General features: G+C 44.6%; 2 protein-coding genes across 7 annotated transcripts in view; one reads left to right on the top strand and one right to left on the bottom strand.

The window, feature by feature from the left end:
- The window catches only part of FKBP15 (FKBP prolyl isomerase family member 15), a 371,570-nt gene extending 363,426 nt beyond the window's left edge, over positions 1-8,144 (bottom strand). For both annotated transcript variants that reach the window (XM_085610375.1, XM_085610359.1), the window contains exon 1: positions 7,997-8,144. In XM_085610375.1, the coding sequence (XP_085466501.1) occupies positions 7,997-8,046 (50 nt within the window). In that variant the 5' untranslated portion in view covers positions 8,047-8,144. The remainder of the gene's footprint in view (positions 1-7,996) is intronic.
- A 759-nt stretch (positions 8,145-8,903) lies between these two features.
- The window catches only part of SLC31A1 (solute carrier family 31 member 1), a 235,818-nt gene continuing 229,188 nt past the window's right edge, over positions 8,904-15,533 (top strand). Inside the window, exon 1 of one of the 5 annotated variants that reach the window (XM_085610397.1) lies at positions 8,904-9,059. The gene's annotated coding sequence lies outside the window, so the exon portion shown is untranslated. Of the gene's footprint in view, positions 9,070-15,533 lie in introns of all 5 variants that reach the window. The other 4 variants (XM_085610415.1, XM_085610440.1, XM_085610423.1 and 1 more) reach the window with 4 other exon arrangements.

Genomic DNA, 15,533 nt, shown 5'->3' with positions numbered 1-15,533 from the left:
CACCCTGTCTTTCATGTATCATTGCTCAAACCAGCACCCTCCAAGCCGTCTGGGACACCTAGGCCGGTATGCGTGGAGTCGGAGGTGGAGTATGAAGTGTCGGGCATACGGGCGTCCAAATGGCGCAGGGGGAAGCTGTGGTACCTGGTTGCGTGGAAAGGCTATGGCCCGGAGGAGCAGTCATGGGAACCGGCTGAAGGGGTTCATGATCCGCGCTTGGTCTCCTTGTTCCATCGGCGTTTTCCTGCCAGCGCTGGACCCGTGGGGAGCCGCTGAGAGGGAGGATGTACTGTCAAGAATTCCTGTCATGCGAGGGGAGGAAAACAGTAACCAGCGAAAACGGACTACATCTCCCAGGATGCTTAGCGGTTGAGAGGTTATGTAAACAGGAGAGCTGTTACATAACTCGAGGAAAACACGCCCTTATGTAAACAGGAGAGCTGTTACATAACTCAAGGAAAACACGCCCTTATGTAAACAGGAGAGCTGTTACATAACTCAAGGAAAAACACGCCCTATAAAAGGGAGGAACCGGGAGGTACAACGCTGTCGGATATTGTGTTTACACCGACGTACCTGCTTAGTGAAGAGCAGTGTTCCGGAGTGGTGCTCCAGTAAGGCAAGAACGGAGGTAGGTCGAGTCGTTACTCCCTGGGCCGTGTCTTGCCCCATCGTCACCTGTGAAGGACCCGGAAGCTCTACCGGATAACCATTGAGCTTCGCTTTTTGACTCGGCTGAGTCAAAGCGCAGTGGCGCTTTTGCTGGTTGGAGTCGTAACTCCCAGCCCGACCAGAGATACAGGGACTGCCAGCTGTAACGCACACCAGGAGGTGTTTGCCGCGTTACAGACTCGGAAGGCCACGGGATCGATCGAGCGGCTGCTCTCGGTTCAGTCTTCTTTGCTTGTGATTGGGGTATCGGTGACGCATCACCAGGAGGTGACTCCGCGTCCCGGTGCAGTCTGAGGAAGAGGTTGAGCGGCTGCTCCCTTCAGGTAGAGACCCCGGCTGGGTGTTTCCCTGACTCCTCGATTCTCCCCAACACTCTTCGTGCCCCTCACAGCCTACCGATTGGCATTGTCGGCCATTTCATTTCTGCCCTCTGTTGGCATACGCCGGGATCGGCGTATATGCAGAGGACGGTTAGGACCATCCGTGCTGTGGGCTGGTAACGTACTTCGCCTGGAGGATTCCAGTGACTATAACCTTTGTTTATTCCTTGTATTATTTTTGCCTTCATTAAAATAACTAAACCTTCACAAGTGGTTGCGTTCTCATTATCGTGTCTGTTAAACGATCCTGAGACGTTCAGGGCGTTACAGTGCCCAATAATCCAGAGATTGGCTGGTCTACTTATCTGCTCCGAGGTGAGCCCTGCACCCTTAATTTCAGCCCCCCCGCTGCCATGAATCCCTGCCTGGAGCACTCACCGCCGCAACCCCAGGATTAGGAGATTGCCTGAGATCACCAGGGAGTGGCCTGTCATCACCGGGAGGTCTGGGGAAGAGTCGGGACTCCTTGGTGTGGGCCAGCAAGTGAGCGGCGCGTCTGACAGCTGAGGAGAAATTGCATCCAGGAAGCGAGGTTCGGGAGGCCTTGAAGCAGCCTTCCCGGTATCAGGTGACGGGGCAGACGCAGACGTGCCGCCCCACTGTTGCCGGTAGGAGGAGGAGGCCGCGCCCCCGCGTGCCGCGTTGCCTCAGGCGGCTGCGGGCGCGCCTCCCAGCAGTCGCGGAGTGGGTACGGGACCGCGTCTGGCTTACGGAGCAGAGTAGGGTCCGGGGACGACTCTGCGCCAAAGTTTTGAAGAACGGAAGAGCGAGGCATCCTCCCGTGAGGAGGACTCCAAGGTTGTACAGTAAGCAGGGTATAATAGGAAGGGGGGAAAGGCACCGGTGATTTCGAAGTGAAGGCCAGTTGATGGCCTGACAGACCCGGCTGCCGGTCCTAAGGGAAGCCAGGTTTAATGTTAAAGTTACCAGTGCGATGAAGTAAATACCTGCGAGACTGTCTACGAACTGGGAACTTCCAGAATAGCGCTAGGAGAAATACTCAAATGCAGTATCTCGTTTTTCAGTAACAGTGGAAGTTTTATGTGCCATACTCAAATGCCATAGCTCGTTTTTCAGTAACAGTGGAAGTTTTATGTGCCATGTTCAAATGCAATAGCTTGTTTAACAGTAACCGTGAAAGTTCCATGTGCCATGTTCAAAGGTAATAGCTTGATTACCAGACACAGAGAAAGATTCAAGTGCAATGCTCAAATGAAATAGCTTGATTCCCAGCAGCAGAATAAATTTCCAGCCTAGCGCCGGATTGTAGAAGATTAATCATAAGTGACAGTCTAAGACTTGGGAAGTAAAGCGTTTAGAGTAATCATCTGACTGAAGAGCTTTGTGTGGGCTTGTTGACCATCTGAAATTCTGTACCATGAGAATGTTACGTAGGGCGCTACATGTGGGGATTTAATTAACGCTCCCGAGTCTAGGCGCTGGATTGATAAATCCGATGGTGGTTAGGTATTTGCTACACTGAAGTAAAGTAAGGAAATATACTGTTGTTTTGATTACCATGAAATGTTTAATCCTGAAATGTGATGGATAACGTTGATTGAGCGCACTTTAAAAAGAAAGATAAAACTTTTTCGTAACCTTTCCACTGATCCGGTGTAGCGTCCTTTTTGAGTGGGGTAGCACTGAAGTGTGAATTGGGTGTGATGCAAGTACGACATGCAATTTTGGAGTAAAAGCCTTTCTGCCTGAGCCAAGCTACCCCAAGGACGTTCAGGTCCAACACACTTTAATATTAAAGTATGGGTGCATGATTTAATATTCAAGGTAACTGTAAAAGTAATGAAATCTATGATAGATATAACACCGGTCATTTCACAAAATCCAGCCAGTAAATGCAATCCATTGTAGAACTCGATGTTTAAACCTAACTAAAGAAACGTAAAAAAAGGCAATATGTAAATCATTAACCATTATTAGAAATAGAAGAAAGTGCAGACTATATGTTTAACCAAATATTTAAATAGGGGTCATCACGAAGGGCCAGAGTTCACAAAAGTATGACTCACACTTCCAAGTGAATAGGCAGATGGCTGTTGGGCCAATGGCAAGCATATGATTCCTTTGGTTTGTAATGTTTATTGAAAGCACACATTTCGATTATCGTATTAAATTACATCAAGAAATGTGCATCACAACATTGCATTAAAAACGTTATAATCTCCATTTTACTAGAAGAAATTAATTTCAGGTATGGTAACAACTGTGTTCACTTTTGGTACTAGGTGGTAGCGTGATGAGGCGTAGGGTAGGAGTTCTGCGAGAGTTAAGAAAAGGGACAAGAAGTTGAAAAGTCAGGTTTAGCTTGTTGGTAAAGATGGCCGCAGGTGGGTGGGTTGAGAGGAGGTCTCATGTTCAGGCCATGGCCTCTTGTGAACACTCAGGGTCAGTTTAGGCTGTCCAGTCTGATCAGGTTCAGACCACAAATTCTGGCATGCTTACCATAGAGTGCCACATTCACCAGGGCATACATTTGAAGTTCTTGGGTCTCCAAATTGTACTCTGAGTTCACACAGAAAGCCTGCACAGGGACAGTTTGAGCCACCTTTGTGTTCTTACGGGGCAGGCTGGGAGGTCATAGAAAAGCTCTGAGCTGTGATCTGTTCATGTATGATGCTAAGGATTCGGGTGTTAGACGTGATACTGTGGTATCACTGGTAGGTTAGAGTTTTGAGACAGGTCGTAGGTTATTTCGGTACGATCTAGGGAGTCAGGCTGGAGACTTCCATAACTTTGGGAGGTCAGAATTGGGGCAATCTTTTCTGAGGTCAACTGAGAGCTGCAGAACAATCGGGATTGCTGAAGGTCTGCAAAGTGATGCTGGTCATTCCCATCTGGTGTGGGTGAAGTTATGGGCTCATTTGCTTCACCCATCGCTGATTCAATTTGAGGTCATTGTGTTTTTAGAAGTGAACGAGAGCAGTCATAGGGCTCTTGTGTGCTTGGAGGTGAGCCTAGGCCGAGGAGTGCTCAGGGTGAGTTCTATGGAAGCAACTTGTTTTTAAATACTGCTTGTTACTACAGTCGTGCAGGTTACTATGAGTAAGCTACCAATTCAGTAGTGTTTATTTTATTCACCCAGGAAGAATAAAAGGCAGTGTTGGCCACAACAATGTATTAAAAAGATACTGTTTTGCTCACTTCACCAAAGTATGAACTTTAACCACTAAGCTAACTTATCAGCTATATCTACTTCTTACTGTCTTTACCTGCTGGCCAAGAGTATCTGCAGTACGATTACAGAGTTAAGACACCTTCTTCACAGATCTATATGTATCAAGCAACTCTCTAGGTAGACAATATAGCTCTGATACACTTTGTACAGAGATCTGTGCATAGGCAGTAGGCCGGAAGTTTAAAATAGCAACATATTCCAGAGGATTAATATGTCTGCGGTAGAACGCTGCATGTAACCTGCATGTCACGTTTGAATTAAAATAAAACAGTGAAAAGAATTCAGGTGGTTTCGTAAAGATCCTTTTTATAATCTGCAGGTCACATGTTGCTATTCTGATAATCTTTTGATCAACTGCCTGATGCAAATATTTTTAGAAACCATCAAGGCATAAGTGTATGCATGTTTGTGGTATGTGTATATTGCAAACCTGGCAAAAAAGCAGTGGAACGGTGCACACTTTCAACTGCAAAGATGCACTCAATGAGTCACTGGAGAGGTACTTCGGTTCTGTGATCAAAAGTCCCAAGTTACTTGATTTAAAGAGGGAGTCCCCACCTCTTTCCTAATTTGAGGTGGTACTGAGAAATACACGGGTGTTGTTCCCAGATCATGGGTGCAAAGATGGAGATGACCTGTTTTTTGTTCTCTTTTTCTTTCTTTGCACTTCTTTGCTCCCAGTCTTATAGTGTCCTGAATCCGGATATGCTTGGAGGTGCGGGGATGGCAGGATTTTCAGCAGATATGAAGGGGATTGATAGTGATGGCGCTGTAACAACACAGCTGGTTTTGAAGTTGGTGCATGCCAGAAAGGGGAGCCAGTAGAAGGGGGGGGGGGGGGTGGGGGGTTGGGATTAACATATCTTAAGACCCAGTGACTTTATGCAAGTCTAACTCAAATATTCAATCTCCTGAAGCTGATAAAATGAGTGACAATTAAGTTAGGTATTAATTAATACCCATTATTAAGTGTCAAAGATAATTCCGTTTGCAATGTGCAATTATCAATGCATCATTATTGATTTCAGTTTTCACATACGCCTGCTTACGTGCAGTACATGAAAGTGAATTGAAAAGACAATTTAATTTCAATACATTTATCGTAGATACTATGAAACAATATGCGGCCACGCTCATTTCTTTAGAAAGCCCTTCTATTCTTTCCAGTGCATAAGATTTCTTATTATATTTGTTTATTTCTAGTGCAAGTTGTGGGCAAAATAATTCCCATGACAGCATGTTGCATCTGAAATTAAGACATGGCAGCATATCCATTTGTAGTGAAAACTACTCGGTAGCGAACTCTTGACAAAAGCCATTTCTGACTGACCTTCAAAGAGAGTTTACTGCTTGACCTATATGTCTTTTATGCAAGTAAACATTGGCATGTTCATAAAGTAAAGAGATCTGTAGCCCAGAGGCATAGCTAAAACCAAGACAAAAGAGCTGAATCTGAGAGGCTGGATTCAGCAAGGAATACTATCACCTGTTAAAATCCAAACTGTAGCCATGGTGTGAAGATGTCAGCCAAGGGTTAGGGCTTGTGTGTATGCATTCCTGGGTGAGACCACTGTTATCAGATGATGCTATAGTATTTGGAAACCACTATTCCACACCTCCATGCCTTTTTTAGGTCTCGCCTAGGCAGCGCTTGGGCTATCACTTCGAGACATGCTGTATCTAGGATACTGGCTTGGGAAAACTTCAATCTTTTTAATTGGTTCCTGTTACTGTCCTTTAGAAATGCTGTTTGTTCATAGGTGAATACACTTAGTAGTCCCTCATTTTGGAATTGTATATCCTCCCACGAGGACTGCCCCTCTTACATGTGTTCTTACTGTTCAGGATTTTTTAGTTGGCCTGCTTCTTTGTTTGTTAACTGTTCTGTTTACTTGGGCAATATAATGTCAGTTGCATTGCATTATCTCCCAGTGCTTCCCCATCATCCCTCCCACAACACTGCTTGCAGGCCCCCACCAACCCTCAGAGGCCACTGCTATTTTGCTCATACTTTTGTTACTGTACAAATGCTATTATTTATATAGCGCACCTAGCCATGGGCTCATCGAAATTAAACAATCAGCCCATTATCACAGGATGTTGAGCCAGACAGCAGACTCAAACACGGATCCACAGCTCACTAGTACTAACCTCTACGCCATATCCTTCGCCTAGCCATGTTGCAGGGTGCAGTACCATATGTGGCCAAAAGAGGTCCCAAGGGAGACCTATTGACAGCCTTTGGTACTGCACCCTCACAAAACTGCTTGTTTTAACGTGAAGTCAGAACTGCCATTTTCATTCCCATTGCTATGGCACCATTGAAGGTGTACTGCATAAAAAAACACAACTGGGTTCTTTATTTTATTAAGGTGGGGAGGGCATATCTATTGCACAGGTAAAAAACATTAACATTTATAATGCCAATAGCTCCAACTCCAACAAATGGGATATCTATTGCATTTTCAATGCTTGTTACATATTATTACCAGGAGTGTTAATCCACTGGGCTCAATGGACAGAGACAAAACAATTTCCAAAAGGCATCAATTTGTCAAATGAAGGCTCTGGACTGGAAAATGGTGTCCAAGTAACATTAAGTCATTTTGGAACTATAAAGCTGGGGGCTATTCTGAGATTTGGCTGATAACGGGGACCCAGTCTGTTCAGAGATGTCACGAAGACTATTTGTACAGTACGTTCAATGATCAGTCAGAGTGGGTACTCCTGACCTTACTGGGGCCTTGTACGGGGTCAAAGGTGCACTGGGCATATGTTTGTGCTAAGATTTCCATCAGTGAAGGGCAATGGTGTGCTGTGTATTTGGCGTACTTGCTTAGGCATTGCCTATCGGCTGCCAGCTTAAGGGAGATGCTTGGTGCCCTGGGACAGGATAAGGGCTTCACTGTGCTTTGGGTTGAGGCTGAAAACTAAGGCTGATGTTTAATAGGTTAACCTAGAGAATTCAATGTGATTGATGGTCAGGTCTGCAGCTCTCGTATCCAGAGTAATCGAGTTTTGAAACTTTTAGAAATAATCAGCATATTTTAAGACATCACATGAAGTGATGGCATACACCGTATGAGATCGATTAAACTTTGACAAGTGGCATCAGTGAAATGGTAAAAAAAAAAAAAAAAAAAAAAAAAATCAATGACCCTTAACTAAATTAAATAGCACCAAAAACTCACTAAAATAGTCTTCTGGCTCAAAAAAAGGTGGGCCAACTTCAAGGTGTCCATTAGACTTCCTCTTAATAACTGAATGGGTCAGTAGGAGCGGGCCCCTGCAAAGTGATGGCTTACTGAAGGCTCTACATTGCCCAAACGTCGCTCATCGCACAGAAAATCTCTAAATGGAGTCACATTCTCAGTCCACGTTCTAATTTTCCTGAGCAGTATGACACTATTACATGGGTGAGTCTCACTGAGTAAGACTTGAGTTCTCTGCAGATCATAATTACCAAGCAAACGTTAAAAGGAAGGGTAGTTCCTCATTTCGCATCAAACGAAGGTCAAAGTCTTGCAATGATCCACCAAAACATTAGTCCTTTCGAAGAGACGACAATGAAAATGTGAAAAGCTCTAAGCTGCTGACAATTCAATGCAACATAGTAGTGCTGAGAACTAAGCAGGGTATTCTTGGCTGGGAAGAACATCAGACCAGAAGCTCAGTAGTTCTGTAGTTGAATAAACCACTGGAGACTGCGACAAATGTACATTGAAATGATACGTGGCCCATCATTACTCACCCCCCAGTGGGGGACAAGAAGTCCGCATCATCCTCGTCTGTTCCGAACATTGCACCGACCAGAGGAACAAGGAGCAGCACCAGAATCACAAGCCTCTTCCGGAGTCACAAGGCTCAAGCTGTCAGCTGATCATGGACAGAGCTTGAACTTCATTGAAGCGAAATAGAAAGCGAAAGAGGACGGTTGTGGGGGATAAACATAGAAAAGAGACTAATCATCAGCTAACACCGAAGTCCTCAGTGGACTATCGGAGTGGATTTTGTTGCATTTCCAAAGCAGCCGTCAAAATATCACCCAATTCCCCCGAACAATCATCCTTTACTTAGAATGATCCGATCGCACCATTCACGACTCAATTATTTATTCCTTTGAAAAGATTAGAAAAAAGAGCAGCGTGGCACGCATACACTCAGACAGTGGATTTTCCTCCACTCCTTGGGTCCTTGAAGATTTCATGATCTGGGAAAGGGAGCAGCACCATTCCAAAATGGCTATAATGTTCCAACCTTACCATACTGACAGTTTGAGCCGTTCAAAGATGGACCCCAACATCGCCCCATGTCTAGAGAGCAGCGTGGCACGGTCTACCTCATCCCAAATTGACCGCTAATTTTCTCCGAATTCGTTCACTTTAAAATGTATGTATCACTCCCACCGAAGATGGGCGATCCCCATAAGAATAATTATGGCGGTAAAAAAGAGTGTACAGCATAGGTACCTGGAAAAATAAGGACAGAAATCATAGGATAAATAACACTCATCTCAACTCCTCGCGCACGCGTAGATAAAATACATTGTGTTGGCTCATAGGACAGCACTGATCACCAAGGCAACACATCCTTGAAGCTTGCTTCTCAAGCCTCGGTTCGGCAACAGCGCCTAAATGTGTTCACACGGAGGCTTGGGCACAGCGAGGCTTAGTACGCAAGCTTGTTCCGGGAGAACGTGTCGTCCTTGACCGCTTGTGTCCGTGGCTGGTGGGCGTGGCTTTGATGGGTCTTTCTGCAAGGTGTGTGTGACCGGAGGTGGATGCAGGAGATAGCGCTATTTTGGAGAGGAGGAGGCAAGTACTGGTGAGGGCGTGGTGACAAACTAAAGATACACTGTGATTGTATGTACAGTTTGGATGGTTGTCTTGGGGCAGGTCGGTATCGACTCAAGCCAGATAATCGAACAGTGCCTGGGAAAAAGACTATGCAAACTATTCGTTCAGAGGAAGTTGTGTTTTCTGTTAAAAATCTCTGCAATAAGTGACTAAAAGCAAAAACGGTGTTTATAAGTTACATATTTCTCTTACTTCATGTAGCAGGTCTGTCGGAAATGCAGTGGATCGCACGGCACTTGCATGTCTCGCAGTTCAAGAAGTTTGGAGGAGCCGGTGCGCCATTCTCTATATATCATTCACTAGTACACCTTGTATGAATTAGGATTTTCATGATTCTAGCAGTTCCCTGCGACTCGTACTTGACGTTGCGCCAGGCTCATGGTAGTTCCTAGAGCATGGGTACTCGCAAAACGTTTCCCCAGAAGTCCAAAAGTTCAGTCTGTGGTGTGACACAGGACCGCATTGATGCCAGCAGGGTAGCGATCCACGGGGTTGAGTGGGATAGTGGTAAGGTGAGTGAAGGGGAAGTAAAGCATGTACATCTAGTGGCTGATTTGCATTATGTGGAACAACATAACCTAGGATTAAAGGCTTCCCCACTTTATCAAGTTGTGTGATCATAGGCAAATATTTTATTTCACTTTCCCTCTTTTTTCTTTATTTTCACACCATTATCAGAACTATTGCAAATTCGCCTGGCTAGTACCAAACTTTATGATGCTCTTTGGAGCTGTAGCCAAAGTTAACCATTCCTAGAGGGTCCTGTCTCATGTAGGGAATGTAAATCTTCCTGCTCCGTACCCTCAGGAGTGCCAAGAATCGAGAAAATACTGCCTCCGACAATTCTGCCTCCTAGCTTACCTGGAACTCTCTTTAATTATATTAACTCTCTCGGCTTATTTACTTATATGTACAACTCTAAGGAAATACTTGGCCTGTATTTCAACATTAGTTCTATGCCCAAAAACTAACTATGAGACCTACCTCATCTCAACGTCTAAACCGGAGATTTGCTTCTTTAAAAAAACCTAGGTTTGTGCTTCCGCTGCCCCTGCATCTCACTTGTCATACCTGAGCATTACTCTGTGGTCAGATCTGACCGGACAGAACACTTTTTGGGGGGCTTGGGAGGGCAGGATTGCGATTGCCTTTTGCAACTCCTTAAAGGTTCAACTAATCGATAGCTTATGTACTGGTTGGCTAGAGATATGCATTTTCAAGTTAGTGTTATCTGCGATAGAAGCATGGTAAGGCGCTCAGAAGGACTTTTCCCAGGTACTAATTGATTATATCTCACCTTATGTTTTGGCTTCTGAGAAGTTGCTAGTATTGGGTGATTTGAATTATCACGGTCATAACACTGATGATTCTGACGTGACTCAACCCCTAGCGGATTTTTAATCACTTGGACGTAAACAGATAGTGTCTGGCCCTACACACACGCTGACTTATCCGTGCCTGCTAACTCGAGCGCCAGTAGCTGGTTGCTGTTTGCCCCGAAACTCCCCGGACCCGCTCCCTATCATCTAACTATAACCCCCCCCCTCGGGCAGTCTGGATCGCCTGATTTATTCCACGGAACCCAGCCCGGATATGCTCCCTGCATATTCTCATACAGTTGGCCCCCTCTGGATTCCATGATTGCATGCACGATATCCAGCCCATAATCATCGCAGGATCTGTGGAACGCTCGCCTCCATATCCTACTGGCTCACACGTCTTTTCATCCTGATTATGGTCTCTAAATAAGGAGATCGAAACGCCGTCGACTTTCACAACCAAAACTCCTTTAACATAATACTTTTGGAGTTTTGTATAATGTTGTCAATGCGATGTAAATTTTAAGTCACCAACACCTAGCACTTCCCGCACTTTCACTGTGTATGTGTGAGCACCAGGACTAGTTACTAAATAGTGGATGATACTCCGTTTATGATGTTAATACATGTGATGTCATTCATACAACCTTGTGTCCCTTCATACATTGTCTCTCCGGTCCTACGGGGACTCCCTCTTCATTACTAAAACCTAGACATAAGCTATACTTTTAATAATAGTAGCCCTGGCTACCTGAGGACCTCGGTGGACTCTCCTAGACCTTTGTTCTTTCCACTACTGGCCCTACACACAGGGCAGGTCATATGTTTGATCTAACTTTTACTAATGTTGAGGAAGTAACATGTGACTCTCTCTTGCCTGTTACTTGGTCAGACCATTACCTGATCAAGTTCTCCATTCCACGTAACAATGCTTATGGTAAACCATTGAAAAGTAGCTAATAGACCTCGGCACAACTGGAAAACAGTCCCTTCCGCTGACTTCAGGGAGGCTTTTAATGCCCCCTGATTTTGTTTTATTCAAACACGGACACATCCTTGTTTATCTATCATAATTCCTTAATTACCTCTTTCGATCATATTGCACCTCTCAGAAAATCTTCACTTGTTTCTTCTAGAACCCAAGCTCTTTGGTACTCAGATACTTTGCACCAAGAGAAACAAATTTGTAAACACCTTGAACGCAGATGGCACTCCACAAATTCCCGAAAGGACAAAGTAGAATTTTGGACCAGGCTTGGAGTTATCATAATCTGATTAGGTCAGCACAAAACGTTTTTTTAGCCACTACAATTGACAAAGTAGGGAACTCTACAAAAGAGCTATACAAAGCGTTAAATACCTTTGTGAAACCTTGCAGATGTGTCTACTATTGTGGCCTCTAGGATTTGTGTAATAACTTATCTGAGTTCTTTGAAGATAAACTCGATACAATCTACAAGAATCTGTCAGTTACTCCTGATTGTCCTGAAAATGAGTTTGATCTAAACCATCCACATCCAACAGTCTCGTGCAGTTTGAGTGACTTCACACTTTGCTTGGAGAACCAGGTGTTGGATATGCTGTACCACGCCAAGTCTGGTTCAACTCAGGACCCTTGCCCTCCCAGGATAATGACCAGTTTAGCAACCTGTTTGGCGCCTGCGGTCAAAGATCAATACAATATTTCACTGTTGCCCTGTCTTGCGAAATGTCTAGAAAGGTTTATTAACATACAACTTATAACCTTTCCTGAGGAAAAACACATCCTGGACTCCTCACATTCCGGTTTTAGAGAGTGCCACAGCACTGAGACTGCACTGCTGGCTGTGGTCAACAATATTAGGCTCCCTCTAGACATGGGTACCCCAAATCATGTTGGTCCTGTTGGATTTGTTGGAAGCATTTGACATGGTCTCCCATTCCATTTTAATACGCAGGCTTCACAAGGCTGGGCAGCCTGGTAAGGCACCCAGGGTTTGTGCCTGAGCCCAACTCTGTTAACATCTATGTAGCACCGCTTTCCCAGATCGTGAAAGCTTGCAGAGTGGAGAACGTGTCGTATGCAGATGATACTCAACTTCTTATTTCCTTTGGCCCTGACCTAGACAAGGTGAAAAGAAAATTGGCAAATTGCTTGAGGGAAGGTGCTGTTTGAGTGAGTAACAACTATCTCCAATTAAACAGTGACAAGACAGAGATCCTGCTATTTGGTAAAGTGACTGAGTTATGGTCAGCTGATTGGTGCCCCTCAGAACTTGGCCTTGCCCCTTCACCTAAGCAGGTAGTGAGAAATCTTGGAGTGAATTTAACCCAATCACTTTTCGTGAAAGACCAAGTTAACGCCACTTAGGACACTTGCTTTGCCACCATGAGGCTCCTTAAAAAAAAAAATCTCCCTTGGTTTCCTGACACAGCCAGGAAAATTCTTGTCCAGGCTCCCATTACTAGCTGCCTGAACTATGGTAACGCTGACATCAGTAAATGACAGCTTGCTGTCCAAGTTGCAGGTAGTCCAGAGCACAGTCTCTCGGCTAATCTTTCCTCTCCCTCCTCCCCGATTCTTAGGAAGCTTCACTGGTTGCCGATTAGAAAGTGTGCCATTTTTAGTTCGAGCCTAGCGCAGCGCGCTTGCGATGCACTAGGAGATGACTTCTTGGAATCGGTCTGCACTTTTTCTGAAATTCGTGCGCGTGTTTCCTTTTTTTTTTTTTTTTTGGTTGCAGTAATTGTATTGGCCTTTGCGTTTTTGTCTTTCAGAAAGGAAAGCACGCAATTGGCCAAGAACTGGTACATGTCCCACCTTTTTCTCAAAATGTTGACTCCACGACATCCACCTTGCGGGAGCGAGCAGCGGCGCGCAGGAGCCATCAGTTTCTAATTAGCGTGGCTGCGCTTGGTCGCTTTCACTTTGGTGCCGTGCTTGTTTCTTTCAGTCGCTCCACTTTAAGCTCCGTTGTGGTATGTTATTTGTCTTTGCGTGTTGTGCAAACCTTTACCAAGCCTCTGCGATGCTTTTCTTTAAAGCCGAGTTGTAAAGGAGGTAGGTTACACTGGTGCGGTTTGCATATAATTCGGCTGTCACTTTTTTTTTATGTTCAAAAGAGTGAATTTGGACGACAAAGGACAAAATCAAATACAAGTCAGCGCTGTCCAAAGTCCTGTCTACACCCATCAATGTAATATCATCCGGACATCTTTGCCTGCTGTCCATGCATTCTTTGTGTCGGCTCTGCAGCAGCCCTTTCTCGTTTTTCAGAAGAATAACACATCTTTTCCAATTGACCATGCGCTGCTAAAATCAGACGAGTTCTGCGTAGACTGCTAAGCACCGTGTGTTGCGGACTGCAATCATTCAGCGCCAGGTATGCGATTCCTCAGGTGCGCCTACAGTGACTGCTAAATCATTGTGCGCGTAATGCGATTCTCCACATGAGTGTAGCAATGCGGGGCATCCTTGATTAAAATATGTTTTTAGCAATCATGTATTCACAGGCCCTGAAAGGAATCCTGAGCAATGAAAAGTTGAGTGATTGTCAAGTTCAAGTTCGTACTTCAGAATGTTATTTTTGGTGTCTTTTGCCTCTGCTGATTATTACTAATTCTTGCAAATTCTAGAATTCTCTATTGAAGCATACTCCAGTTTTTCTCTCCCTCTCTTTCAATGTCATGTCCCTTCCTCTTTTTCCCTCTTCCTCATTCAGAAAGCAAGTGCAAAATCTGGTGGGCCATCTCCACCTTTCAACTTTCCCAGGTTAATACATTGTGTACTGTTAAACAGGGTAATAATCAGACTTGTTTTTATACATATATTTGAATGGTGCAGCCGGTGCAATGGCACTGGGCCAAAACGTTGTCAGAACTCCTCTAAACACCTAATATTGCTATATTTTACTACTAAACCGGCAGTCAAATTACAGTTCCCTTGCAGTTGAAAGAGGCTTTATTTAGATGGTGCAGCAGGTGTAGTGACACTGGGGTCGAAAGGTCTAGGAGCTCCTCTAACCACCAACTATTGCAATATTTTACTACTAAACAGGCAGTCACAAGTGCTCTACAACATAGCTTAAACACATTAACAAAGCCAGTAGCTCTGGCAAAACACTTATAAGGTCCCAAAGGCGAGACCTATTGGCCATGCCAATGCTTGTTAAACTATGTTGACTAACACACAAGGTACTCCACAAGTCCCGCCCAGCATATCTGTCTACTCAACTAAAACCTTACCTGCCTCCCAGATGTCTAAGGTTTTCAGATCAGGTGCTTCTGGTTATCCCATGCATATGTACTTCAAGACACGGGGGCAGATCCATCTCTTACACAGCCCCCTATCACTGGAATAAACTCCCCCTTAGTCCCCGCTTGTGCTCATAATTTACTTCCTTTAAGAAGGGGTTGAAGACTTGGCTGTTTTACAATGCTCTTCCCACTCCGAGTAGCGCAGTGCCGAGATACTCCTCCAGGAGTGATTCCTGCGCTATATCAAATGTAAAAATAATAAAATGATGATAACTCTTTGATGGTACATAAAAAAGAGGCATCCTACCAAGAGTTGAATGTATTGAGGCGTGCGTTAGGGTGTTAGTTGTGCATTGCACAGTACAACTAGCACACTTCAGGGCTTTTTCTGTTCATGTTGGCTAAACTGAAATTAATTTATTATATTTGTGTGTGTGTGTGTGTAAATGTGTATATATAGATTATATCAACACAGGCACAGAGCATGCACAGGAAGCTGTTAATTACAATGAGTAAATGCATTTCGGCGCAATGCCTTCTTCAGTACTCAACAAAAATGCTCCACAAATAGCATATGTTTAAGTTTCGTTGTTTGAGCACCAGAGCATTTATTTGAATTACTGCCAGAACCGCAGCAGTTGTAACGGAAGTACTACTCCGTCGACCATGAAGGTTGTCAATTATTAAATAGATGGGGCATTTATACAGACTTAAACCTGCGGGGATGTGCCAAAATTAAAACTGCAGCAGTGGCGAGGGACAGAGAGACTGTTGAGGTGGCACCCTCTTTGGGGAAATATAGCCGTTATTTTACTTAGGACTGCATGGATTTAGGCAGCGTGCTAGTCAAAGCAGATATTTTCGTTTTTCCGTCTCT

Source organism: Triturus cristatus, chromosome 1_2 (assembly GCF_964204655.1).
Source record: "Triturus cristatus chromosome 1_2, aTriCri1.1, whole genome shotgun sequence".
Lineage (NCBI taxonomy): Eukaryota > Metazoa > Chordata > Amphibia > Caudata > Salamandridae > Triturus > Triturus cristatus.
Note: the sequence above shows the minus strand (reverse complement) of the source record. Positions and strands in the feature narration are given on the sequence as shown.